General features: G+C 51.7%; 10 protein-coding genes across 10 annotated transcripts; 4 read left to right on the top strand and 6 right to left on the bottom strand.

Annotated features, from left to right (window-relative positions):
* Positions 1-911: 911 nt before the first annotated feature.
* On the bottom strand, positions 912-2770 carry NECHADRAFT_103332 (uncharacterized protein; the record flags this gene model as incomplete). Its single annotated transcript, XM_003045808.1, has 3 exons — positions 912-1182; positions 1240-2405; positions 2454-2770. The coding sequence occupies 3 exons, from the start codon at positions 2768-2770 to the stop codon at positions 1028-1030; spliced, it is 1638 nt and encodes a 545-aa protein (XP_003045854.1). The 3' UTR covers positions 912-1027.
* A 543-nt stretch (positions 2771-3313) lies between these two features.
* On the bottom strand, positions 3314-4171 carry NECHADRAFT_76120 (uncharacterized protein; the record flags this gene model as incomplete). Its single annotated transcript, XM_003045807.1, has 1 exon — positions 3314-4171. The coding sequence occupies one exon, from the start codon at positions 4169-4171 to the stop codon at positions 3314-3316; it is 858 nt and encodes a 285-aa protein (XP_003045853.1).
* Positions 4172-4547: 376 nt separating this feature from the next.
* NECHADRAFT_76119 (uncharacterized protein) lies at positions 4548-5939 on the bottom strand (the record flags this gene model as incomplete). Its single annotated transcript, XM_003045806.1, has 1 exon — positions 4548-5939. The coding sequence occupies one exon, from the start codon at positions 5937-5939 to the stop codon at positions 4548-4550; it is 1392 nt and encodes a 463-aa protein (XP_003045852.1).
* Positions 5940-9548: 3609 nt separating this feature from the next.
* On the top strand, positions 9549-10739 carry NECHADRAFT_76118 (uncharacterized protein; the record flags this gene model as incomplete). Its single annotated transcript, XM_003046369.1, has 4 exons — positions 9549-9886; positions 9920-9965; positions 9997-10174; positions 10210-10739. 4 exons carry the CDS (start codon positions 9549-9551, stop codon positions 10737-10739), a joined length of 1092 nt encoding a protein of 363 aa, XP_003046415.1.
* Positions 10740-11238: 499 nt separating this feature from the next.
* On the bottom strand, positions 11239-13250 carry NECHADRAFT_57887 (uncharacterized protein). The gene is made up of 4 exons (XM_003045805.1): positions 13175-13250; positions 12874-13119; positions 11802-12823; positions 11239-11749 (listed from the first exon to the last, which is right to left on the bottom strand). Exons 1-4 carry the CDS (start codon positions 13186-13188, stop codon positions 11421-11423), a joined length of 1611 nt encoding a protein of 536 aa, XP_003045851.1. The 5' UTR covers positions 13189-13250; the 3' UTR covers positions 11239-11420.
* A 2698-nt stretch (positions 13251-15948) lies between these two features.
* On the top strand, positions 15949-16828 carry NECHADRAFT_90758 (uncharacterized protein; the record flags this gene model as incomplete). Its single annotated transcript, XM_003046368.1, has 2 exons — positions 15949-16260; positions 16313-16828. The coding sequence occupies 2 exons, from the start codon at positions 15949-15951 to the stop codon at positions 16826-16828; spliced, it is 828 nt and encodes a 275-aa protein (XP_003046414.1).
* Positions 16829-17416: 588 nt separating this feature from the next.
* On the top strand, positions 17417-18163 carry NECHADRAFT_32278 (uncharacterized protein; the record flags this gene model as incomplete). The annotated part of the gene is made up of 2 exons (XM_003046367.1): positions 17417-17587; positions 17639-18163. Coding segments are annotated over 2 exons (696 nt in total), but the record flags the coding sequence as incomplete, so codon positions are not given.
* Positions 18164-19211: 1048 nt separating this feature from the next.
* Positions 19212-20240, bottom strand: NECHADRAFT_90757 (uncharacterized protein; the record flags this gene model as incomplete). The annotated part of the gene is made up of 3 exons (XM_003045804.1): positions 19212-19385; positions 19441-19794; positions 19875-20240. The coding sequence occupies 3 exons, from the start codon at positions 20238-20240 to the stop codon at positions 19212-19214; spliced, it is 894 nt and encodes a 297-aa protein (XP_003045850.1).
* A 901-nt stretch (positions 20241-21141) lies between these two features.
* NECHADRAFT_32592 (uncharacterized protein) lies at positions 21142-22417 on the top strand (the record flags this gene model as incomplete). Its single annotated transcript, XM_003046366.1, has 2 exons — positions 21142-21327; positions 21377-22417. The coding sequence occupies 2 exons, from the start codon at positions 21142-21144 to the stop codon at positions 22415-22417; spliced, it is 1227 nt and encodes a 408-aa protein (XP_003046412.1).
* A 601-nt stretch (positions 22418-23018) lies between these two features.
* Positions 23019-24593, bottom strand: NECHADRAFT_76113 (uncharacterized protein; the record flags this gene model as incomplete). The annotated part of the gene is made up of 6 exons (XM_003045803.1): positions 23019-23328; positions 23373-23561; positions 23767-24030; positions 24080-24171; positions 24261-24527; positions 24582-24593. The coding sequence occupies 6 exons, from the start codon at positions 24591-24593 to the stop codon at positions 23019-23021; spliced, it is 1134 nt and encodes a 377-aa protein (XP_003045849.1).
* Positions 24594-24944: the final 351 nt, after the last annotated feature.

Below are 24944 nucleotides of genomic sequence, written 5' to 3'. Positions count from 1 at the left end.
TATCTTGCTGCAAAGTTGCCACACCTCACATCAACATCTGCACCTCGGACTTTGGTACTTATGTTTTCGTAACTCCTTTTTCTGGGGGAGGCGGAAAAGACGACGCATGATTCTCCACGTTTAGACGCAGACGCAAGCAATAAAACCCCGACAATGGATGTGAGCGGCACAGTCAAGTCACGACCCCAGCGGCTGTGCAACCAATATTTGAGTGGCTGGGGCCATGATCAGCAGACAAGGCACGCATTAGGTTGCCTCTTTTGGGGAGTAAGTTGAAAAGTAAAACCGGTAAAGGCCGGCAAAGAGAACAAAAAGAACGCACGAGGCCCAGAGTCGGACGTTTCATTTGAACTCGAGTGGTTGAACGATGATGACGAGGAGGGACACAAAGCATCGTGGAGAACCCCGCATGTAGTGCAGAACAGGGATCCCTTGAAGGAATGGGTCTGGACAATTATGTAAACTGGGGCGAAGAATGGGCAAGTAAGAGGCGAGGGATTCGTAATTCTACGCTGGGGCGAAACATTGGGGATTCTAGAGTGATTTTTTTCATGCTCCCCCACGGGTAGAGAGAAGACAAGGGATTGAAGCATCTTGAGATGGTGATCCTGGACGTGGATCTCTGCGTCGGAGAGTTGCTACATAAAACAGGCTTGAAAAGAGGAGGGTAGTAAATGATGGCAAACAAAAAGAATCAGCCTCAATTTACAAGGATTAATCAAACACAAAAAGTGTCAGCTGGCCTCGGTCTTGGCACATTGGGGGCAGCAAAAAAGAAAGAAAACCGGTATTGATTTTGAGGCTGACTGAGACTCCTCGGGAATAGGCAATCGTCGGCATCTGAGTGTTGGGGGAGAGAAGAGGAGAAAAGTGTGGAGAAGACATGAAAAAGGTGGAGAAGTGGAGATTTTGGACGTGGGGGTTTCCATCGCCAAGTTTTCTAAATGTCTCGGATGGATTTGAGGCTTTTGTAATTGATCATCACGAGAGTAACAGTACCTGACTATCAATGGTTACATGCACTAGTCTACAGCTCCGCCAAGTCCAGGTTCCGGATCAGATCATAGTAAAACTTGACAATGTCCAGATGCGAATCCATCCTCACCCTCTCGTCCACCGTGTGGATGTTTTCCGAACCACGTTGTCGGGATGGCGTCCAACGGTAAATGTGTGGCGAAAGGTCTGCAAGTCTGTTAGAATTTTGCAAGATTAAAAAACATGCATGAACTGGAAACTCACTCAGGTAATGTCTCGTGTCAGTGTTGCCAGTCATCACCTCGCCAACGGGGACTACTCGTCCACCGTCAAAGGCAAAGGTATGCTGGATCGTTCCGGAAAAGATGTCCCAGACTGGTCCGCTTGTAGGTGACACGGGGGTAATGTCAAACTTTTCTGCTCCTTTCAAAATGAGACGACCGTCATAGTCTCCAACTGGTTCGGCGTTCAATCCAAAGATAGCCTGGTACTCTTTATCGTCTGCGTACGCCTCCACACTAAGGTTGTACTTGTTCACCACGCCTGAAATGCTCTCGATGAAACGGCGCTGCACCCCGACGATACTGTCCTGAGGGGCGATTCGGTAGTTTACCCCAAGAGTGACCACTTCAGGGAGGGCGTTGATCTTTTGCCCACCTTGGATAATGTCGACGGCCTGCGTCGTCTGAATGAGGAACCGAGCCGTGGGGTTCACGCTAATCAACTCCGAAGTGAGCTTGTCGAGATCACCCTTCTTAAGCAGGTCATTGAGCTTGGGCTCGGCATCGGGGGAGTACCTAGCTGTACAAACAAGGTGGTTGTACACTGGACTACCCTCGAGGACCTTTGGCTCGTATGGGTGAGCTTCGAGTGCTGAGATGATCTCTGCCGCGATGCCGATGCCCGTGTGTGGCTGGGGAATGGAGCTGTGGCCGCCCTTGGTGTGTAGTTCTGCCCAGATGTCGATGTGGCCCTTTTCCATTACTGCGGGGAGAACGTAGAGTGTGTTGTCGATGAGCTGGATTCCTGAGCCGCCTTCGTCGAGGATCAAGGCGATGCTGTCGTCTCCATACCGCTGTGTGAGGAAGTCGCCGATCTTTCCGGCACCGCGATACCCGGAGCACTCTTCATCAAAGCCAAATGCCAGCAGGAGAGTGCGCTTCGGTTTCCAGTCGGTCTCTGTGAGGAGTGTCTCAATTGCTGAGAGGAGAGCAGTCAAACTGTTCTTGTCATCAGATGAACCACGGCCCCAGAGCCATTCGCCGTCAAAGTAGGCGTCAAAAGGTGGGTGAGTCCATGTTGACGGGTCAGGAACGGGGACAACGTCTTGGTGAGCTGCGAGAAGATATGGCTTAAGAGTCGAGTCGCTCCCAGCGAGTGTGTACACCAAGCCGAATCTATTGACCTTTTCAAGCTTGGCGTGTGTGTGGCTGGCAACTGATTAGCTACTGGACGTGAAAGCAAAGAGCACCACTCACATTGCAGGATACGTCCCTGCCAAAACATCATGCAAAGCGTAAAACGGCTCCCACCGCTCATCTCTGTCAAAGTCACCCAGGTCATCGTAGCAGATTGACGGAACCCGCACGACGGCCTGGTGCCTTGTGACCTGCCTCAGCAAAGCATCGTGAGATGAAAACAGACTATCGGCCGAGGGAAGTCCGTCACGGGTGGGGTTGAGCGCGGGAGGGAGATCACACTGAAAGCCGCCTCCTCCCAATGGTTTCTGGACATCAGCGCCAATTGCAAAGGCCGAGGCGACAGTTGCCAGCGCGGAAAGCGATTTCATCACCATGGTTGCGCACTACTTTGGAAAGTTGGTTGAGATAAAGGAATGTAGGATTGTGTCTCTCGGAGATATAAAAGAGGCTGGTGGGGGGGACAGTTTGTTGCCAATAATGGGAATGCATTGCGACATGGCCGGAGCCGGAGTCCGGGGGGGATACCGTTTGACCCGATACGGAATCCGTTTTTATGTCTCGGGATGCAGATGTGGATGCCGTTGATAGGCGAGGACAAGAGGTTTGATTGGTGGGTGCATCTTGACCGCTGATAGTCAACTACAGTACATGATCTACATGATCGATGAAAGAATATTGCCATCTTTTGCGTATTGTAATACTGCGAGTGGTGATTCTTGGAGGTCATGTTTTTCTTCACTGTCTTCCGTTATTCCCTCCTGCTATCCATCACCAGCAACCAATGTCATACATCCCTCTCCCTCACACACACGATTCAGTCCAACTCCCAACTCCCTCGCACAATGTCACATGGGTATCCCATACAATCAATGTAGAAACCAAGAATAAAAAGTCCTCTGCTCGGATACAACAGCTGCTCACAACTTGCTCAGATTTAGGTTGCCAGGCGCGTACCCAAACACGGCCTGCGCCAGCTCTCGAAGCCTATGAATGCACTTCCGGTCGCCGTCGTGATGATGGATGATGGATGGCTTGTCCAGAGCGTCTAAACTCGCTAGGTCATAGTATGGCTCAAGCTTGCAGAGATTCTCGCACGCCGCCCTCTTGGACTTCCACTCGATGGGTAAAAGGCCCGGAGTCTCTTCAGCCAAGTCGAGATAGTGCTTGAAGCCGGCCATATCCTTATTCCAATCCCGGTAAAAAACGTCGAGGCGAGTTGTTGGTCGACTCTTGATATCCTGCATGCGAAGGCGGAACGAGTCGATCAGGTAGCCGAAGACCTCTGTGTCGGGCATGTAGTGAAGCCAGTTGACGTTTGGATAGCCGTACCCAGAGCCTCCCGATGGGATCTCAGGTGCTGGCCACGGGATGTCTTTTGGATGAGGACGGCTTAAGTTCCTGTAGCGAGGTGTTGAGACTGCGTCTTGAGGGGGTTGGACAGGAAGCTTGCGCAACAAGACAGGGGCGCGACACGACGTGGTAGTGGGAGGTCTGTACATGGCAGGTCGAAGTCTCGGAGTGAAGATGGGCATAATAGTGTTAGGATCGGGAGGTGGTTCGCAGATGATAGGATTCGAATAGCCACCGTAAGGCGTGAACCCTCGCTCTTGACCGTGCTTCCACCAGCACTCTTTGGTACAGTAGATACTGCGCTCGCCGAGATGGTCTCTAAACTTCTCTCCGACTGGGGCGATGCAACCAGCACCACATTTCTGGCACCAGGTGTAAATGCCTTCGAGAGCCCCTTGGCTAGTCCGGCTCGGCAGGGACAGCATGATAAGAAGATGTCGTCGATGGGCGAGAACAAGTATAGGAGCGCCAATAGAAGATACGAGACAAACGGGTTTCGGTGTTACTTTTGACTGCATTTATCAGAGATGTGAAGCAAGGATGCAGTCGAGTTGGTGTTGCTTTTGTGAGAGAGAGAGAGAGAGAGAAGAAAAGGGAGGCGAATTGGCTGTTCTTATTGTTGACAGCAATGGTCATAAACTACCTTTGTTTATGTTCTAAAACATGATTCTTTCATAATTCATCCTGATGCAGCAGTAAATCCAATTTTCCCAAAGTGAATAGACCAAAATCACAACAAAAGAGTTCATCCTTCCATTGTGCACCAACCCCAGATGCAGCTCAAAACTCTCAATACGTGAGCTATTCCTTCTCGATATCCTCGATTCTCTTTCCCAGCCAGGCCTCAAATGCAGAAAATTGAGCGATATTGTTTCGCTCTCCGCAAAACTCCTTGAGGGCTGTGGCCTGCTCCTCTACCCAGCGGCGCTGGAGGTTGATCTTCGATCCGCTGCCGAGGAGAGGGCCGAGCTCCCATGACAACTTGGTCGTGCAAATAGGGCAAAGGTATGGAGGGATGTGGCTCTGTTGTCTGGTGCTGGAGACGCCTTGCATGATGCATGCGTAGTAGGTGCAGTGTTCCATGCCGAAGCAGTAGCCTAATCCACGAGAGACTGCAAAAGCGACACGGGCGAGCCACACCCCGGTCAGTTCGTCAATGGTCTTTGGCTCGGGGGCTTCCTTGTATGCTTCAATCGCAGCGGGGAGTGCCGAAATAGACTTGGGGGGTTTGTCGGAGTCGAGGGGCTCGTCGTTTGACATCTTAGGTCGCTTCGTCGTCTGGATCTCTTCCTCCTGAGCAATCAAGTCATCGGCGTAGACCTTGCAATGGCTAGCAGGCCACATGTGCTCTCGATCAATATCTTGCATCTCGTCCAGGGCGGGATGTAAGCGGAACGTAGACACGAGGACGATCCGGGAGCCGCCATATGCTTTCGTGACAGTAAAGTTGTTATTTTCATCATCGCTGAGATCGTACAAGTCAAAGTCAACCAGAAGAACAGTTGCGTGTGCTTTGGGAGGCATTCTGTTCAAAACGGCGTCTAGGAGGTCGGGGCCGTGGACCTGCATACGTGAGACGCCATCTTTTCCTGGACGGTATCTGATGAGGAAGAAGTCGCGGACGGTTGGGACCTCTAGGCCGATATATGTCTGTCCCTCCTTTGGCGGGTTGCCTTTGTATGGGCGCCACTTGAGCTGCATCCGAGACTGCTGAATAGTCATAGGATGGTAAAACGCCGCGAGGTAATCGTTCAAGTCTTTCAACTGAGCCGATGAAGCTGTCCACTTTGGTAACTCAGGACCAGTGTCTGACTCTGGCACGATAGGCTTATCCCAATAATCGCTATCCTCTCCAATAGGTTCGCTAAAGATGGGTGGAGGAAGAACAAAGATCTTGCTTCTGTCTTCATCGACTTCGTTTCTCGTGTATCCGCGCCATACCTTGCAGCTTTGGTGATACAACGGTATGTCGTGGTTGAGCTGGGTCATAAAGTCGGACGGTAGCACCAAAGGCCCAGGAAACGTCTCCTCGTTCATCATGGCATCTTCAGGAATTGGGAAAGTGTCCCTTCTTCTCTTACCCAAGGTGGAGGCCGCGAGAAGACGTCTCTCGAGGGAGGGTCTCTTGAATCCGATTCGGTCCGCGATGGCGGTACAGTCGGTGTAAAGCGACTCATGTGAACATGGAGTCATCTCTCTCGAAGTGATGCTTTGTTTTTTACTTTGATGCAAAAACGTTTAAAGAGACATATATGCACAATTAAAGTTGATGGAAAAGTTAAAGAGTAGAAGATGTTGGGGGTCTTGATCTCTTTGTTCACAACAAAGGTACGTATGTAATCAATGTGGCACGAAGCATTCATTGGCAGGTTTCTTGAAGACGCTAAGACGGGAATTCACTTGGAGAAACGGGAGGGAAGCAAACAAAGGGCGGGTGTTAGGGGTGTGGGTAGATGCGTTTGCATTCACTGACTTGGCGGTTGATATGTGCAGTCAGACGCTGACAGTGTTTTTAATGTTTACACTGTCATGCACCAAAGGCGTTTTAATATGGATAGTGGGCGATTTATTGTTGAAGCCACACTCACTGACACTATACACGGCCGTCACGCAACATACTTGGTGTCTTGGATGAAGATGTAATGTCGTTAGAAAAACTGTAGAGTAGATGAAGCATAAACTATGTGGCTCGAATTCGGGCATCGAGTTATAGGTAGTCTCGGTGTCCTTTCCCAGCCCCGAGATATCCATAGGCTCAATTGACCTCACCATTACCTTGACCAGCTTATGTCTCGTCTATCTCCTTTTCCTTCTGGGCCTTGGCGGCGGGAGTCTCCGCTTGCTCCTTGGCTTGCTTCTGTGATTTGGGGCGTAGTGTCTATGAATTCAGGGTCTTTATATGAGCTTTGCCACCATTCGAAATCTCTAATCAGCCCCTGTTGGCGTGGGACTCTGAGGATGGCGCCAGCTCGCGTCGGCCGTTGGCACTGCTAGCCAGGTGCACGATGAGATTTCCAAAGAGCGCACAAAATCTCCATCGTGACCAAAAAAATGCCTCCCAATTCTGTTCCCTCACCCTTTCTGCCCCAGGATAATATCACCTCTCTCTTCACCATGCACATCATGCAGCGATGCATCGATCACGACAAGGCTCGCCTCCACCACAACGACAGAACAAGAACCCTCCCTGCCTGGGTATATATCATTTCAACCCACCTTTGAGACCCTCGCCCCAATCACATATCCAGCGTCACGTCTCCCTGCGATCTCGGGCCTCTTCTTCAAGCTTGATCAGTGGCAGCGCACGGAATGGCTAGCTTCTATTGGTGAGCTTTGGTGCCTTCTTTGAACTCGCCGGCTCTTCATTTCTTCGTCATAGGGCGTATCGACCTTCTCGCCCTATGGGCGGGCTGGTCGGTGCGCCTCTTGAAAAAGAGACACGCTTCTCCGACTGACAGAAACCTCGCGGATGTGAAATCTCGAGCTTCTCGCCTTTCCTCGTCACTAGGGCGCATCGGCGGGCTGCTATGGTGCCTTCTTTGAACTTGTCAGCTCTTGCTCATTTGTCACTGGGGCACATCGACCTTCTCGCCCTATGGGCTGGTCGGTGTGCCTCTTTGGCCTCTTCATGGCTCGGGCTAGCCTTTTCATATGTTGGTCGTCTTTTCGGTTTCGTCTGGTGTGGAATCATATCAAGAGGGGAACTTGGTTGCTCTTCATTCGTCACCAGGGCACGTCAACCTTCTCGCCCTATGGGCTGGTCGGTGTGCCTCTTGAAAAAGAGACACGCTTTTCCGACTTGAAAGAAGCTTCTCGGATATGATCGACCTTCTCGCCCTATGGGCTGTTGCTTTGGTGCCTTCTTTGAACTTGGCTGCTCTTCGATCATTCGTCACTGGGGCACATCGACCTTCTCGCCCTACGGGCTGGTCGGTGTGCCTCTTTGATTTTTCCAAGCGCTTGATTTTTCGGCGTGTGCGCCTCTTAAATAAGAGATATGTCACCCTGTCCGACGGCAAAGAAGCTTCTCAGATATAAAATCTCGAACCTCCCACCTTTCCCCAGTCGGTGGCTATCTTGTACAAGGGCCTCTCGGAATGTGTTTTGACATCTGAGACGTCGAAGACAACGTCGCCTTCCTGGCTCGATACGCGCTCCAGCTTGGTCATGATGCCGCCCAGTCGCACACGGTAACTCCCACAGAACCAGATCTCATCGCCACCGCGATTGCTGAGACTGCAAACAGGGCTTTATATAAACCAAGGCGCATCGACCTTCTCGCCCTAGGGGCTGGTCGGTGTGCCTCGTTGATTCTTCCAAGGGCTTGAAATTTCGGCGCGTGGGCCTTGGGAGCAAGAGATACGCCTCGTTATCGGACTCGCCCGCTATGACCTCTCGCCATGGTGCTAACATCCACTCGCCTTCCCGTTACCGCAACGGGAATCACTGCAACTATAACCATGCCTATCACAATGGCATGCTCACGCGCTGGGAACCTCGTCGCCAGCCTCGCACCCATCGCTCTGGTCGTAACGCTGTTAACAACACAAACCACGTTGACCTGCAGGAAGTCATCTCCGGACGTGAAAGAAGCTTCTCGGATATAAAATCTCGAACCTCCACCTTTCCCCAGCACTGAGGTGCATCGACCTTCTCGCCCTATGGACGGGCGCCTTTGGTGCCTTCTTTGAACTTGGTGGTTCTTCCTCCATTCGTCATACCATATCGACCTTCTCGCCCTATGGGCTGCTGCGGGTGCCTCTTGGTTTTTCCAAGCACTTGATATTTCGGCGTGTGGGCCTCGTGAGCATGAGAAAAGCCTCCTTCTCCGACTTGAAAGAAGCCTCTGGGGTGGAAATCGAACTTCTCGTTTTGACCGGTCATCAGGGTGCAGCATCGACCTTCTCGCCCTATGGGCTGCTGCCTCCCTGATTTTCCTCATCATTCGATTTTTCGGCTTGTGGGCCTTTTGAACAAGAGACACGATCTGAGGGCTCAGTTAACCCATCGAGGGCCGGGCTGCAACTATAATAAAGAACAGATCGAACAAGAGACACGCTTCTCCGACCTGATAGAAGCTTCTGGGGTGTGATTCATCGAATCCCTCGGCTTTGCGGCCATCCTCACGCCCCTTTTCACCATCTTTTGGCCCGGAAAGGTTTCGAAGCCTCGTCAATATCACCGGCATATTTCTTCCCGGCCTATCCCATTCCCCATCATTTGCCTCGCGGCCACCATCCCAGCAAGATGCTGTCTTTTTACTCCTTCCCACAAGAAATCCAGCAAATGGTCTTTTCTGAGCTCGCGCCGTCTAGAGATCTCGCCCCCTTCGCATGCGTCAACAAGCACTGGGAAGAATTCTTCGAAGTCAGGACATCTCGACACCTGATCATCAGCCAATACGACATTGAAGATTTCGACATTATCGTCCGAGGTGGGAGAAGAAGTCACGTCAAGCACCTCTGGAAAGCTGACAGGATCTTTACCACGTCAATATTTGACCTCTGGGAAGTCCTCGCGAAATGGGAAGAAGCAGGGTTCCAAGCAGGTCCTTGAGCAGGTTGTTGAGGAGGCTCTTGAGCAGGGCCCTGAACAGGATCATGATTGCAGCCATGAGCGGGCTTAAATCTCGAGCTGAGTGCCCATTCCCCAAGCGACAGGGGGAAACCTGTGCGGGATGACTTTTTTGAGAGAGACGTCGAGATGTACCAGGAGTAACTGGAAACCAACTCTATCGAGCCATATGAGTCATCTGGAGATGTTTACGCGCCTTATTTAAAGGCTTACAAGAAACTTGGCGGTATGTTTGGGACGCAGATGCGGGATCGAACCGTGGCTAACTTGTTCAGATGGAAGCCCCGCGAGTTCAACTTTCACGAGCAAGAGGACATGTCCCCAATTCGAAATGACGAAGCACCAAACATCCCAAGTATTTCATTCATCACCAAATTCTTGATCCGTCGGTCGCAGTTTCGACAAATCTCACCGGCCTCACTCATCGAAACATTGTCGAGCCTGCGCAACCTTGAGCAACTTTTGTCATTGAACAGTAGCGGTACCGCAGGTGTGACTCTTCTGCTATTGCAGCATAAGGTTTCAAAAAAGGCCACTGTGTTAACATCGGGTCATGATGTTATGATGTGTTGAAGATCTGTTCTTTATTATAGTTGCAGCCCGGCCCTCGATGGGTCAACTGAGCCCGAAGATCGAAAGGTGCTGGTGCGTGGACGCTGGAGAAGAGACACTCTAGGCCGGGTTTGCTAAGGTTTTCATCTTGGCCTTGCCGGCGTCTATCAAGACATTGTCTTTGTACGGAGACAAAGTCAACATCTTCCACGTGTGGTCATCCAAGGACGTCAACACCATCGATTTGGCAAAGCATCTACGGGTCTACGGCTTGGTCAAGGGCTCGAAGAAGGGGGGTGGGGGTAGACTTCTGAGCAACCCAACGGAAATAACACAGCCAAAACGGAACTACGGCAGACACCTCGAGAGCATCTCCGTCTCATTCTTCATCGACGCCGAGGACTTTTTCTAGCCGTTCCGGACATCGCAGACAGAGTGCACCACTACTTGGGAGAACATGAAGACCCTACCTCCCGAACCCTCAAGTCATCGTCGAGAAGCCGGATCAACGGACTCCTCTGCGCGGCGGCCAATGCAGCCATGAAGATGCCAAAGCTGCACCTTCTGGAGCTCTGGAGAGGGGCTGAAGGGATGGCCTCCGTGTTTCGATATCGTGTTAGGGACACCGTCACTGAGATTACCGGGCTCAGCACTCACATCACCAAAGTCGACCAGAGGGTGATAAATGCCTGGACCAGCGTGGTCATGACACAGGGGCGACCCGACGTCAGAGTATCGATATGTAAGCTTGATCCCGACAAGACCATATTTGCTGGAACTGCCTTGCGGCATCTATTTCTAAGAGGGCAGATCTTACACCCTGTTTCAGGATACGGGATTGCATGGGAACAGAAGAAGCAGAGCTGAGCTGGATATTTCGAGGGCATGGTACATACATATAGGGCTGGGTTGGATGGGGATGATGATTGATGTATAGGTACTGGCAGGCGAAAGACATTGATACCCGGCATAAATGCCACTGAAATAGACTTTTCAAACGACACTCTTCTCTGGACGTGCCACAAGTGTTGTATTCCTCTCGCGAAGGTGCACCTACCATTACGGGCTTGGACATTCAATAAGCCATCACCTCTACGGCCTCTGCGCATCCGCCTTCGGTTTGAGCAAAAACCCTGTCACCCAACATCTAGCCCAGACTGACTTGTCTCGGCGCTCGTCAGCCGAGTCCTCAGTGTTTACAGAGGGAGTATGCCCGTAACAGCACTCTTGGAAGTGAGTTTTCGGTCTAATGCAAGGATCGCGTACGCCATTCTGATGATTCGGTGGTGACATTGTCCGCGTGATTGAGCTTGGAAGAGCCAGGTCCAGGTAAATTGTTAGGGAAAGTGGGCAAAAGCACAAGGTTGAGAGAAGATGATTGATGGATCATGTTGGTATAATAATGTTTGGCAAGTAATGTAATGAGGCACACTCCTCGTTATTCATAAGCGGCTCAACTCGACAGGCCTGCTCTCCTATAAGAATGTAATGACAATTCCGCCATAAGTAATGCGCCAAACACCTGCATCTGATGCCTACTTTTAATCTTTACACATATTCTTCCCGAGAATCTCCGCCAGAGTGCGAGACATCGCTGTTCCTGGACTTTTCTCCGCCACCGACGGTGCTCATGCGACGGAAATAAGACTCGTCCCTCTGCTCTCGTGTGATATAGCCAGGAGGAGTCCACTTAGAGCTGTTCCAAGGCTTGATATCTTGGCCGTACATGAGATCGACGTTCTCCAGACTGAGCATCCGCGATTCGTAGAGGAAGAACCAGACAATAACCGCAGCGGCCAGGTTTGTTCCGCAAAAGACAAAACCATAGGCGTATTTAATTCCATCCACGGCAAGAGGAGTAAGGAACGCAATCATGACTGTGAGGAGTGGTTAGAATAACGTCGAATAGCACAGACCACTGAGACTTACAGTTTCCAAGCCAGTTGCTAGCAGTAGCAAGAGAAGCTTGCTTCGCACGAGTGCGCAGAGGGAATGACTCGCCAATAACGACCCAAGCAATAGGACCCCATGTACCTGCAAACGAAGCGATAAACATGCACGACGCGACGATCATGATGATGCCCACGGTGCGGTTCTCTGCGGGATCAATGGCAGTTCCAACGCTAGCGAAGATCAGGAGCCAGGCGGACTGCCAAAGAGCACCGATGAACAAGGGCCAGCGTCTTCCGTACTTCTCTACCACGTAGAGGCCGTAAAAGGTCATGACAACGTTGACAGCGCCAAGGATCAGCTGCGTCAAGATAGAATCGATGCCGAGAGACTTGAAAATCGTGGCACCAAAGTAGAAGAAGTAGTTGACACCAGTCCATTGCTGCAGGAAATGGATCGCAATGCCGAGAAAGGTGCGGTAGACGAGCTTGGGGATCTCAGTCTTGGGCACGAAGCATTCAGCCCAGCTTCCTTGGCCAGCCTTGCGCTCCTGGTCGAGAATCTTTCGCATCTCGTTGAGATCATCCTCGACGAGCTTGTTGTTGGGGTCGTTCTTCATGCCACGGAGACGGGCCATTGAAGTTCGAGCGTTGTTCCAATCGCCTCGAGATGCCAGCCATCTAGGGGACTCGGGGACGCAGAGGATACCGATTCCGAGGGGGAGCGAGAAAGCAATTCCGAGGCCAATGACGATTCTCCAAGAGGCGTCGGAATCACCAATGTTCTGAACGCCGTAGTTGATGATGTTGGCGACAAGAATACCGATAGTAATCATGAGCTGATATGAAGCGACGACGGCTCCTCGAATCTCGCGGGGAGAGCACTCGGACTGGAACATGGGAACGCCGACCGAGAGGTTACCGACACCGAGACCGGCGGTAAAGCGACCCATCATCATATGAACCCAAGAGTTCATCGCTGTTATCTGGATGACATTACCAATGATAAACACGATGACTCCGAAAGTCAAGCTCTTCCGTCGACCCCACCAATCCGCCGTGCTATAGTGGTGTAAGTTGTTGGGTCAGCCATCCAGGGGGACAAGACTTACTAGGCACCAGAGAGAGAACCAAGTAGACATCCGATGCTCATAAGAGAGACGACTAGGGACTGGATGATAGGCACCCATTTCTTGTCATCTGCTGGTCCTTGGGCGAATCGGTTGATGAAATCCTCAAAGAGGAGCATTCCAGAAATCTGGCCGGTATCGTATCCGAAGAGGAAGCCGCCGATAGATGTGACGACACCCAAAATGATGGACTCGGCACCGCAGTCGGCGCCGTTGACTTTGATGGACCTGGAGAACAATGCCGTTAGCCATGCCCAGGCGAGACAGGCGGGACAGAACCTACTTTGTGCCCAACATTGTATCCAACGTGTCTCGGCTGATGTCTTGGGAGGAAGAATAAGACTAGATGAATATCTGGTTCCCAATTCCAGAAGATGGAGGCGGGAGAGCGGGTCTATTAATACCAAGACCGAAAACACGTCTGCCTCAAGACATGCAAGTGGAGAGTGTATCACAACCCCGGGGGCACAAAGTTTAGGCACGCCTGCCCCAGCTCCAAGCCTGCCTGCCCCCGTTGCAAAAGTCGGCGAGGCCGACTAGTAGCTGCCAAAGTTGGCCGTGACCGAGCATCATTCGCTAAACTTGGCAGTCGTCATGGGGGAAGGCATCTCCTCCATGGTCGTGTCAGGCGCTGATCTCCAAGAACTGGTATAGGTCACCGTAGCAGGAAGGAGTGCGGAACGGAGGTCCAAGTGGCTGTTGGCCATCTAACGGAGACGAGAAAGGGCCGATGTCAGTGGCGCCGGAGAAGCTTGGGGTGAAGCCGGCTCTGGGGTTTGCTCCACGAAGGAGTCTTGGACAGCAGTTGTGAAAGCGGGCGGTCCCTTGTGCAGGGCCTCTCAAGATGCCATGATTGGACAGGCCTATTGGCTTCTCCTCAATGGGGGCAGTGGATGCTGGGGTTTCTGGGGCTAAGCCAACGTCGTTGGTTGTGTGGGAACTGGAAAGTTCAGCTTGCGCAGGAGATCCTGTGTGTGAGTGGTAGCGATGATGTCATACTTAAGCTTAAAGTCCGATACCCGTCGTCATGTTAAGCGACAGAGATTTCGGTGACGGCATCGCCTCGGTGCCATTTCCGCACAAGCCATGTCGATCTGGAATGGAAGCCGGTGTTTCTTTGTCTGTTCTGGTCTTGCGAGTCACGAGGTCCGTCAGTCGAAGTGGTGTGCATTCGTCCTTGACCGCACGCGCGAGAATCTGGGGATTGTTGCTTTTGGCCAAGCAATTTAGCTGCCCGTTGAACACTCTTGTCCAAGACACGAGTCTCGGCATTACAAGTGGATTACGGTGAAGGTGTCTTGGCTTTTCTGGAGGTGCCGACATGGATTGATCTTCAACGCGCTGTGACGCGAGACAGTGTTGCACAGGCTGATCATTCCTCCTCACATAGTCAGCGTCCATTGACATCCGTCATCAGAAGAATATGCCGATGAACTACTTCTCAAGCTGACAAGAAACAGCCAACAATGGCCGGACTCCGAGACATGAAAAAAAACTGGGCATTTGCGTCACCTCCGACGTCCCAACGGTCCACCCGGGGCCGTGGAGAGGCCGGCCGTTACTCGGACTTTTATGCCTGTCGCTGGAGAACAGAACAGCTCCGGTGCAAAAAAACGGCCCGTTTGCCCTCGAGAATAAAATATCGCATGCCCCTATTTTTCTCCCAGCTTCCCCGGGCGTATCAGTGCGGATCCGGAGCAAGGCACGGGGAGTGATTGCGGCTCTGGTTGGCGATGGCCTCACCACGACTGCGCACGGCGCCCGCAAACTCCAAAGTGACGTGATCCGGACATCTGGGGACTCCATGTTGACTCCATATCAACGCAGAAAAAGGCGGAGATGAGGCCTGTGAAACAGCATATGGTCCACTGGCAAGTGAACGGGCCACTACAGGCGGCCGTAATTCGGTGCGATAGAGTCGTTTGCAGGCAGGCGACATGGTTGGCAAACGACATATCTCGGCGTGCTGAGCATCGTGCATTTCAGCTTATGCTGTCTCATAAGAGTTGTGAAGCCAGTTGATGTCGGTGTGCAAGGCGTCCCAGTCTCTCAACAAGACGGTCAGTAATGGCTGCTCACTCGAGGTTATGGGTCTAGTTTGTCGAGTTCTTATCTGTGAAGAGTTGAACCTCCGCACCTAGCCCTGGAGCTCTCGGCATATTCCCGAGCCATAGCCCCAGGCTTATCAACCCATGGTGTTGAGAGTGTTCGGGTTGAAGAGTTGATGATTCGAGTACTCGCTTAAGATATGTCAACCTCTATCCAGCCTTTCCCACTTCTTATCCTCCATGGTCATTGCGGTCCAAAAGCCACTCGCCCAATTGGCTTGCCGCAAGCGAAAGTAGTGCTCAGTATTTCCCGATGAAGGATTCATGATTGGACAAGCAGCTCGGCTTGCGTATCGAGTATCTGCAGATCCTGTAGGTAGCCGTGCCAGACGTGGCTGTCACTACAAGAACCCAGCCCAGCGATTTGAACGCCAAAATTTAACATAGCATATTAGCCATATATACGATCATAAACGAGACTGTGAGCACGGAGGAGTCTCAGCATCGGTTAGGACATTCTCTTTCTCCCAGTGTGTGCAAGTCTTGAAATCCCGATCTTGGCGTTGAACTGACATGGACTCGTGCTCGGCCTTTCATTATTCCGCTCACCGAGAATAGCTTTCACACCACACCGCTACTGTTAGCAACCATCAAAGAATGAATGTTGACCACAATGTCTCTGCCTTTTTTAGTTTATCGAGATCTTGATGCTTTTGCTCCTCTCTTTGAACTATTTTAGCCAAATAGAACTCACGTGGAACATGATATCGCCTTCTTGCTTGGAGGATTCGTCTCCAATATGAGACGCCATGATAGTGCAGTCCAGCTTTAACTTCGGCCTCACCGGGAAAAGCACACCGAGCCGCGTCCTGGCGTCGAGGCTTGTTTCTCCCTTCGGTCATCTATCGGCATTATCGTGAACAATTGAGTCATGATATTCCTCTAGCCCATCAATTCTCGAGAACAGGCTCTGTTAGATCAATTGCGGCGCTTCATCCATCCAGCCATCATGATCTTCGATTGCGGCACCTGCCAGAGAATGTTCCCTTCGGGATGCAAGGCTCGGAACCAGCATTGCCAGGCGACGGGGCACTCGCCTCCAGCATTCGAGTGTGACACCTGTTGCTTCTATTTTGATGACGAACATGACCGACGCGATCACATGGATCTAGAGAGCCACTGGATCCCAGATGCTCCCGAATGCAGCTTGTGCTACTTCAGGGCGCCAACACTACAAGAGGTCAAGAACCATGAGTTTGGGCATCACTTCTACTGCGGCGAGTGCAATCGCGAATTCCAAAACTTGAACAACATCCGCCAGGTGAACCAGCATTTCTCGTGAAGCAGATAGACACCAATGCTAATGTTTTTAGCACCTGAAATCAAGACGACATCTGGGTTCCGGGGTGACCTGCCCATTCTGCGAAGTCTCTTGTGGCTCGGCCACAGGCTTGGTCTATCATCTTGAAGGCGGTTCCTGTCCTCGAGCTCCCTTGAACCGCGACAAGATGTATCGAGTGATCCGAGAGCGTGATCCCAACGGAGTCATCTCAATCAAGGCTCTTGAGTGGTACGGCGACAGGATCTTCGAGGTCAACCCAACAGACGCGTGGAACTCCCAATGCGAAGCATTCGAATGTTATCTCTGCCATCGGTTATTCGGCACCCTCTACGGGCTGAGAAGTCACTTGGCATCACCAAAACACCAGCAGAAGCTATATCATTGCCCATCTCAGACCTGCCACAAGGAGTTTATCACCCTAGCCGCACTCATCAACCATCTCGAGAGCGAAACGTGCAGATTCATTCGCTTCACGCAGATACAGACAGATATCAAGTATATTGTGTCATCAAACAGGATTATCGAGTTCGGGTCCCGGCCTTTTTAGAGCTGGAATATGTTGACAGGATGGAACAACAGCTGCCATGTTCGACCAAAACACCATGTAGCTTAGAAACTTGGCCCCTCGCTTGTTACCATCTACCGGCATGTTAACCACAGATTTCTAATCAGCCGCAAATTGATATTGCTTCTCCTGGTCGCCAGACCCCAAGTATGTAGGCATACGGATGTCTCCCCGCGAACGAGATATTGGATCTCGACTTGCGTCAGTTGGTGCGCAAGACCACATTCGCTAGTTATAGATTGCATGCCTCTCTGGAAAGATCTCTCGAAACGCCTCAAGAGCTAGGAATTACTACACAGGTATCGATAAGTCCATGGCCCGGTGCCTCCTTCCTTCTGGGTTCGGATACAGCCAGCTTCATGAGTTGCTACTCATCACGTGCTCTCCTCCCTCTCATCTTCTGCACCTGCCCACCTTTCCTCTTCCATCTCCTCTTCTCCTTAAGCTCTCTCCGCCTCACCTTGTACGTTGTGGCAGCTACTGTTCGCCTACTCCCTCAAACTTGTCCGTTCCGTCAAGATGGTCTTCTTTTGTGGAACTTGCTAGAGGCAGTTCCCTGCCGGATGGCACGCCCGAGAGCAGCACTGCGAGGCAACAGGGCATGATGCGCCAGAGTTTGAGTGCGAAGTGTGTGACCGTTACTTTGATGATGACGAAGATCGCAAAGAACACGAGATCAACAATCATCTCTACTGCTCTGATTGCGAGCGCGAGTTTTCTAACTGGAACAATATGCAGCAGGTTTGTTCGCTCCATGTCTTGTCCCTAAACTCAAAGACCTAACAGCATCAGCATCTCAGGTCTTCTCGACATCGTCCTCGACATCATCGTCATCATGATGATCAACGAGGTGTTGTCTGCCCGTTCTGCAGAGCCAACTACCGAACTGCATCTGGTGTGACCCATCACCTTGAGCGCGGTTGCTGTCCGAGAGCACCCCTTGATCGGGATCAACTCTACCGGGAAATCAGACGACGTGACCCAAACGGCTACATCTCAAACAAGTTTCTCGAATGGCATGGTACAACTACCTACGAAGCGACGCAACTCGCCTGGAACCCACGGTACCGGCAGTACGAGTGCTACCTTTGTCACACCTTGTTTCGGCACTTGTCGAGTCTCAACCAACACCTTGAATCCCCACGGCATCAACAAAACTTGTACCACTGCCCAAACCGGTCGTGTTTCAAGGAGTTTACGACGTTGGCGGGGCTGATCAATCATTTGGAGAGCGAAAGCTGCAGCTTCATGCGTTTTGAGGCAGTGCAGAATGGCATCCGAGGATTGGTCTCTTCGAACCGACGGATTGCGTTCTAGTTGTTCAAGGAGATGGACGGTCTCATGGCATCTGAAAGAAGTCTGGGGGAATCATTGAGGCCTGTAATAGTAATACGGAAGCATAGAGTGCGCTTTCAGTGGATGCATTGTCATGCATATGTGCCGAGGTTAGAGCAGGGATATTCAATTCATGTTCAGCTCAGCCCGGAGTCCGAATTCGTGTCTTGTCAAGTTACGCCCCGCGGTATATCAGCTGCGGAATAATAAGACTCATGCTATTGCCGTACAAATGCCGTCGTTGACGCATGACCACCACACATTAGTCGCCGAACGGTTTTATCTATAACCCGACAACTAAGAAGCCAGGGATCCGGCCTGACAACGTTGCAACGACAAGAGACAGAAAATGGAGACATGCTAGCGGGGGACAAAAAACACCGAACTCGCATCCAGAGCCCTGTGGTTGAACCAGGTTTGGTGTTTTTGTCCCCCGCTGGACATGTTAATCGAGTCAATGAGACCCAGTTCTCTCACAACTAGACTAGTTCTCATACACCAGCAGGGTTGCAGTTTTGAGTCAAGAATTTGCCATGAATGGGTCAATAGTCGGAATTAGCCGGCCACTGTGGGCTGTTGAATCTCCTTTCTCTGGATGTGGCGAATGGCGACACGACGGTGACAAACAACTTGAGTCGTAGCAAAAGGGGTCAGAACACTCCGAGTTTTCCGTCTTGTCGACTTGAATCAAGTTATTCAGTCCGCGGTTTCTGATAGCCAAAACGGGTATTGATCTGAGGGACAAAGACATTCAAGGAACGATCTCATCGGCGACCAAACTTGGCTACGAATTGACTTTGGCGCCGTCTCCGGCGGAAGCTTCTAGCTCCCGCGCGCCACAACGGAGGGAGTTTCACAAGGGTAGCTTGGGTTGCGGTAGAGGGAGCGGCAGTTGGGTTTCGCGGCTGAGTGGCATATTGTACCATGATAAGGTTGTGATTACGGAGTGCATGGAGAGGAAACATGATGGGTTGTTTGGTTTGGAAAGATTCAAAGCTAATGATTCAAGCTATCCAACAAGGTTTATCCCCTAGGCGTACTTCTTGACCATCTTCAGGATAGCCTCCTCGGTCTCCTTGGGGCTGGTCGCACTCAGATAGTGGCCGGCACCATCAACAAAGGTAATGGTAGCCTCGGGGCTAGAGGTGAAGAGCTTGATATGCTCAACAGGGACATTCTTGCCGAACACAGGGTCCTCGGGGCCCTAAGTGTGCGTCAGTATATGATCCATCATATGATATGAGCGACGAGTGACATACCTGAAGCCAGTAGACAGGGCACTTGACATCACGAAGGCGGAGCAACAGGCCATCACGCTCGAGGAGGTTGGCCACGGCAGTTCGGAGCTTCCTACGGCCCTCATCACCACTGTACACCTGCTTGAGGGTTTCATCCCAGAAGGAGAGTGTTTCAGCTGAGGGGTTGGTGCCAAAGCCTACGGAGGAGACCAGGCCACGCCAGACTTGGTCGACGACAAAGTCTGGGGTGGGAGTAGCGCTATCCCAAGATTCGTAGAAGGGGCGGAGCGACGTCTTGGGGTCCCAGCAGCCCTTCTCGCGGGACTCGGAAGACTCGTAGTCCATAGAGGTACCGAGGGGCAGGAGGCCGAGGATCTAAGTGGGTGAGCTACCAGTTCCGCTTCTGTACTAGGAACCGTCCCCGGGAGAACCGGCGTGTAACAAAAGAGACGTACCTTTTCAGGGGCCAGGAGTGCCATACGCACGACGATCCAGCCGCCTTGGCTGGTGCCGAGGGCAAAGGCCTTGTCGATGCCAAGGGCCTCGAGCACCTGGAGACTCATGATGGCCGAGTCCCAGTAGGTGAAGTGATCCGAGGGGCTCGAGGTGGCGCCATGGCCAAGAGGCTCGATGGCGAGCAGGTTAACGGCGTCGGTCAGGGCCTTGCTGCTGAACTGGGCGTCAAAGAGGGAAGAGGTGGTGCACATGGAGTTGACGAGGACGACGGTAGGCTTGCTAGGGTCGACGGCATCGCCCGAGAGACGGTAGCCGGCCTTGATGCCGCCCAGGTGGGGAACAACGACTGTAGTTTTGGCGGCCATGGTTTGATAACTGGTTGATGAAGATCTCCTAACAAGCGAAGACTTGGTCTGAAGAAGGAAAAAGAAAAAAGTGTATACGGTACGAGAGAGGAGAAAGCGAGGAAAATGTCCCTTCTCCTCTTGGGGCTAAGCTCGCTATGTACCAACTCCATTACCTAGGTCAAAAATCCACACTGGTGCGTGCGTCTGTTCGCGCCCGCGTAGTTGCGTGCGACGATCATCCAGGGGCAACAACACAATGGTTTGCAGCAGATTCTGGTGTCGCCGTAAAGTAGTGGGCAGATCGAGGCCTGAAGAGGATAACTGCTCCGAGGGGGGCGGCGCCGTTCCGCTCCGGGAGGGATGGGACCCGAGGGACGGACCCGCGTAGAAAAACGGCCTCTCCTTCCCGTGGAGGGTTTAGTTTTCAACGTCTTAGCGGGCCGTACCGTTAAAGACTGGAGAATTGAGTGTGAAAACCGTCGTGAAGAGGCTTCTTTTTTGCTGTTCTTTGGAGTAACTTGCAGCAAAGACTCGAGAATCTGGGATCTTGTTTCGTTTCAGGGACGTACGAGCATAGTCATCCTACGGCCGACAAGCCGAGGCAAGGCTCCACCACATCAACCGGCACTTGCAACGTTGTCCAGCTCGTTCTGGTTAAAGCGGCCCGCTTAGAGTGCTTACCGATGGAACCGGCGCCACGGAGCAGGGACGAACTGATTCAGACCCTTGCTGAGTCGCAAAAAGAGAATCAGATGTTGCTTCTTTGGGGCGAACTAGTTCTCAGGTCAGGCCAGGTTCGGCGAACTTGACTTGCAGGTTATTCAAGAGTAGAGGTTGGCCCACTCGTAAAAATTGTTCATGTTTCTTTCTCTTTTCAGATAATATTGTTTTTCCTTTGTTGTTTCATTGTTGAAAAGACATGCCTTCTGATTCTGTGCTTCCTGGTCTCCCGGGCTTTGACCCTGAGAATATCCAACCATGGACTGTCGAGGTTGTCGTGTGCATGACGGTCCTGGCACTGGCTTCAGTCGGCTTACGACTGTTTAGTCGACATCTCAAGGCGCAGCAACTATGGTGGGATGACTATACCATCATATTCTCAATGGTGAGTAAAGTTTTGCATCAGTTATGAGTGTCACGACTCACACTTTTAGGTGTGGAATCTAGTAGTCGTCGGTTTCATCTTTGCCATGCACTCGTGCGGTATGGGCCTCCACGCCGATAAGGTCGATCCCAAGGACATTGTCATGATGGCAAAGTGGTTGGTGGTGGCTGAAGTGCTCTACGCCTGGAACCTTGGCTGGACCAAGCTGAGCCTGCTGCTCATGTACTACCGCATCTTCCGAGTCCCCTACTTCAAGAAGATGGCCTGGATCGTCAGCACTTTTGTCTTTGCCTGGGTCATCTGCATCACCTTCCTCTTCATCTTTATCTGCATTCCCGTCGAGAAGCTTTGGTATCCGGATGTTCCTGGTCGCTGCATCAACCAGGTCGGTACCTGGATCGCCAACGCCGCAAGCACCATTTTCACCGACGTCGTCATCCTGATGCTGCCACTGCCGCCCATCTGGAAGCTACAACTGGGCAGGTCTGAAAAGATTGGTCTCACCACTGCTTTCGCCCTCGGATTCTTCGTCGTCTTCGCCTCAGCCTACCGAACGAGCGTCCTCTTCACCTACAGCAACTCTGATCCTACGTATACGCTCGCCCCGACGGTCGGTTGGACGGATATCGAGATGTCGGCAGGCATTGTCTCGGCGAACCTACCGACCATGTTGCCAGTCCTGAAGCTCGTTGCTCGGTTTACCGGACTCAGCAGCATTGCGTCAACTGTTCGCGCAGGTTCAAGACCTACTTTCGGATCCAAGGGGGACAGGAGTGCCCAGGGGCTAGCGTCGCGGGAGGATACCAACAAGGGCACTAGATCCAACTCCAACACCAGCAGCTCGAGGGGAGATGACTTTTATCGACTTCCCGACGAGACCGACTCTGATGGATTGATGAAGAGTTCAGGATTCGGAGACCTAGCCACGGCGTCGGATGCTAAGCTGAGACCCGACACGAAGGGCTATGAGCTCACAGTCAAGACGTACAAGTCGGACCCTGGTAGGGATGATGATAGCGGAGAGGGGATTCTCTTGCAGGGTATTCGGGTGCAGAGGGAGTTTGAGCAGACAACTACGCGAAAGCAGTGAGGGAACGATCAAAAGACTGTATTTGGATGAAAAAAAGCGTGAGAATTAGCCAAAAATGTAGACAAAAATAATGCAATCAACAAAACAAACCATCAATCCCTTTGTCAAGATAGTGAAGCCTTTGATTTCTCGTGTTCAGGGTGTTCCAACTAAGGCTGGGGTTGATTCCTATCCATCGCGGGAGGGGGGAGTGTCCGTTGGATCCGTCCATTTATTAAGGTGTTTACGAGTGCAGTGCCCACCTGCGCAGAAGTGTATAGGACGCAGAACTGATCTAGGAGAGAATCCTGCCAAAACATTGTCTTTTTTTTCTGTCAATAGCACAATATAAACCACGTATTATCCTGCAGGGTATTCTGGTGCAGAAGGAGTTTGAGCAGACCACTACTCGGAAACCAAAAAGATCAACTCTCGCGGTCCAAGTGGGCTGGGTGATTGATAAAAAAAAAGGTGGAAGCATTTAACGCATAGACGAAAGAAACAGAATAAATTCAACATCTAATACTCTCAAACAAGCTAATAGGTTTCGCAAGCAAGGCTCATTCAGTCTCACAGAAGCACACAGGACCCAAGATTTCGTCAAGAAAACAGTCTCTCGGATCTAGAGAAAACTGCCCCAAGTACCCGGGACAGCTATCGCCCAACATATGTACCGAGCCTGCCAAGGAATAAAGTATTCGAAAAACCTATCAGGTGAATGGGGCATCTCCAGACCAGACGACTGAGCCTCCAGGCTGCTTTGGACGGCTTTGATCTTGAGTTGGATCTCTCCGGGGCCGCCCAAATGGGGCCGGTGGGATTTGTCCTCGCGAGCAAACTCCAGCTTGAGCATAAGAATCCGGCCAATGTAGCCTTGAGAATTTGCCTTCTGGGCCACCTTCATAGCATCGTCGAGATGTCCGCTGTCGGCTCTGTTAGGCAATCCAAATCGCAACATAGCTATTCATCTACTCACAGAGCGCGGTCTTGATCCCCAAGCTGCATCTCCGTTAAGGACGGCTTATAATAACAGCCACATGTCATATGGGTGTTCTTCTCAAGGATGTCCTCAGTGTAGGCGTCCAAGCAGGATTGGTAGTTAGCCCGCGCGTCCTCGAGCTTATTCTCAGCAAGGTTGAGGTTTCCGAAGCAGCTCGATAGCGCGCTTGTACAGTAAATTATCTTTCCCCGAGTCCAAGATGTCGCGACTTCTTCTCAGATGTAGTCGTGCGTTTGCAAACTCCCCGAGTTGTGTAAAACACCGACCATAGTTAGCCGCGTATCGACACGAGGCCAGTCGCCTGTCTTGCGCTGAAACTCCCATACTCTCTTCTTCCGCTTGCTGATATAGCTTCAGGGCCACATCATACTGACCTTGTGCCGCGACGATTGATGCCAGGTTCATCTTGACGCCAGTGGTTTCCAGGTGCGCACTTCCCAGTGCCACTATGCGAATATTGAGACATTCCTCGAGTACTTTTCGAGATGAAGAGTACTGGTATGTAAGCTCTTTGACCACCCCCGATGTGTTCAGTAGATGTGCTGTAATGATCTTATGGTCGGACCCGGCCGCTTCCAAACCAATGTCAACCAGCTCCATTGCACTGGTAAAGTCACCTGTTTCGCGAAAATGCCTATTGTTTTTAGATTAGCCGCTTCAACTCTCCCGCAGGCAGTGCATACCAAGCCGCATTAGACAGAAGCTCAAGGAAGTCCGTGAGCGCGTTGAAAGGATGGCCTTCTTCAGCAGCGCAGCGCCAGTTCCTAGCTAGGGCCTGGGCATGTAGGATATATTTGGAACAGGTCGGCCAGTGGTCATAAAGCATGTCTCATTGAGAATGGACCTATCAGCCAGCTCCCTAACAACGTCGTTGATGAGTGTCGATACGTTGGATTGGAGCAGGGAGGCCACTTCAGCCAGAGTCCACAATACTCGTTCCGCGAACGCTGCGTCATTTCGGAAATCTGCATGAAACAGGCGAGAAAACGCTGTCTCATGTTTCCGTGTCAGTTGTCCATGTATGTAGCCTAGGTAGATCATGATGTCTCCGGTGTCGCAGTCTGCTTTATCGCCATTGGTGGTTCCTAGAAGTGCTTCACAAACGGCACACTGCAGCTCCTGTGAGAGTACCTAGTATTGGATGTCAGTTTGCGTTATCCGTTTGCGATCCCGATGCAAACATACCTTGGTTGACATTCTGCCTGCACTCAGGCCTGCCGTGTTCTTCAAAGCGTCCCGGAACGGTACCCCATCACTTGTCTCCCAGGTCGGGATGTTGGCGGATCGTGTGTATCATATACCCAGCGGCCTCTACAAGTCGCCAGCCCTTGGCGTGATAGGGCAGTTTCCGCTTTTCCACGGGTTGCTGACCTTGGCGTAGTTCCCATGGTCAATGAGGGCTGTAGCTTCCCTGCGAGGTTTCCGAGAAAATAGAAGCCACCATCAGCCTCACTGTTGCTTCCTGAGAGCCTGCCAGCCGTCCAGGATTGTGGCATCACTTGATTGTACATGCCTCATTTATCAGGCGTGACCAATTACTCATTGCCA

This window comes from Fusarium vanettenii (genome assembly GCF_000151355.1).
Source record: "Fusarium vanettenii 77-13-4 chromosome 2 genomic scaffold NECHAsca_18_chr2_1_0, whole genome shotgun sequence".
Taxonomy (NCBI): domain Eukaryota; kingdom Fungi; phylum Ascomycota; class Sordariomycetes; order Hypocreales; family Nectriaceae; genus Fusarium; species Fusarium vanettenii.
This window is presented reverse-complemented; position numbering and strand designations above follow the sequence as displayed.

What these genes read in the sequence shown, in the direction of transcription:
- NECHADRAFT_57887 (XM_003045805.1), bottom strand. An exon ending in GGTTCTCTCTCTGGTGCCTA is followed by an intron (nt 12,824 to 12,873) that starts GTAAGTCTTGTC and finishes ACACCACTATAG; the next exon opens with CACGGCGGATTGGTGGGGTC. An exon ending in TAGCAACTGGCTTGGAAACT is followed by an intron (nt 11,750 to 11,801) that starts GTAAGTCTCAGT and finishes CACTCCTCACAG; the next exon opens with TCATGATTGCGTTCCTTACT.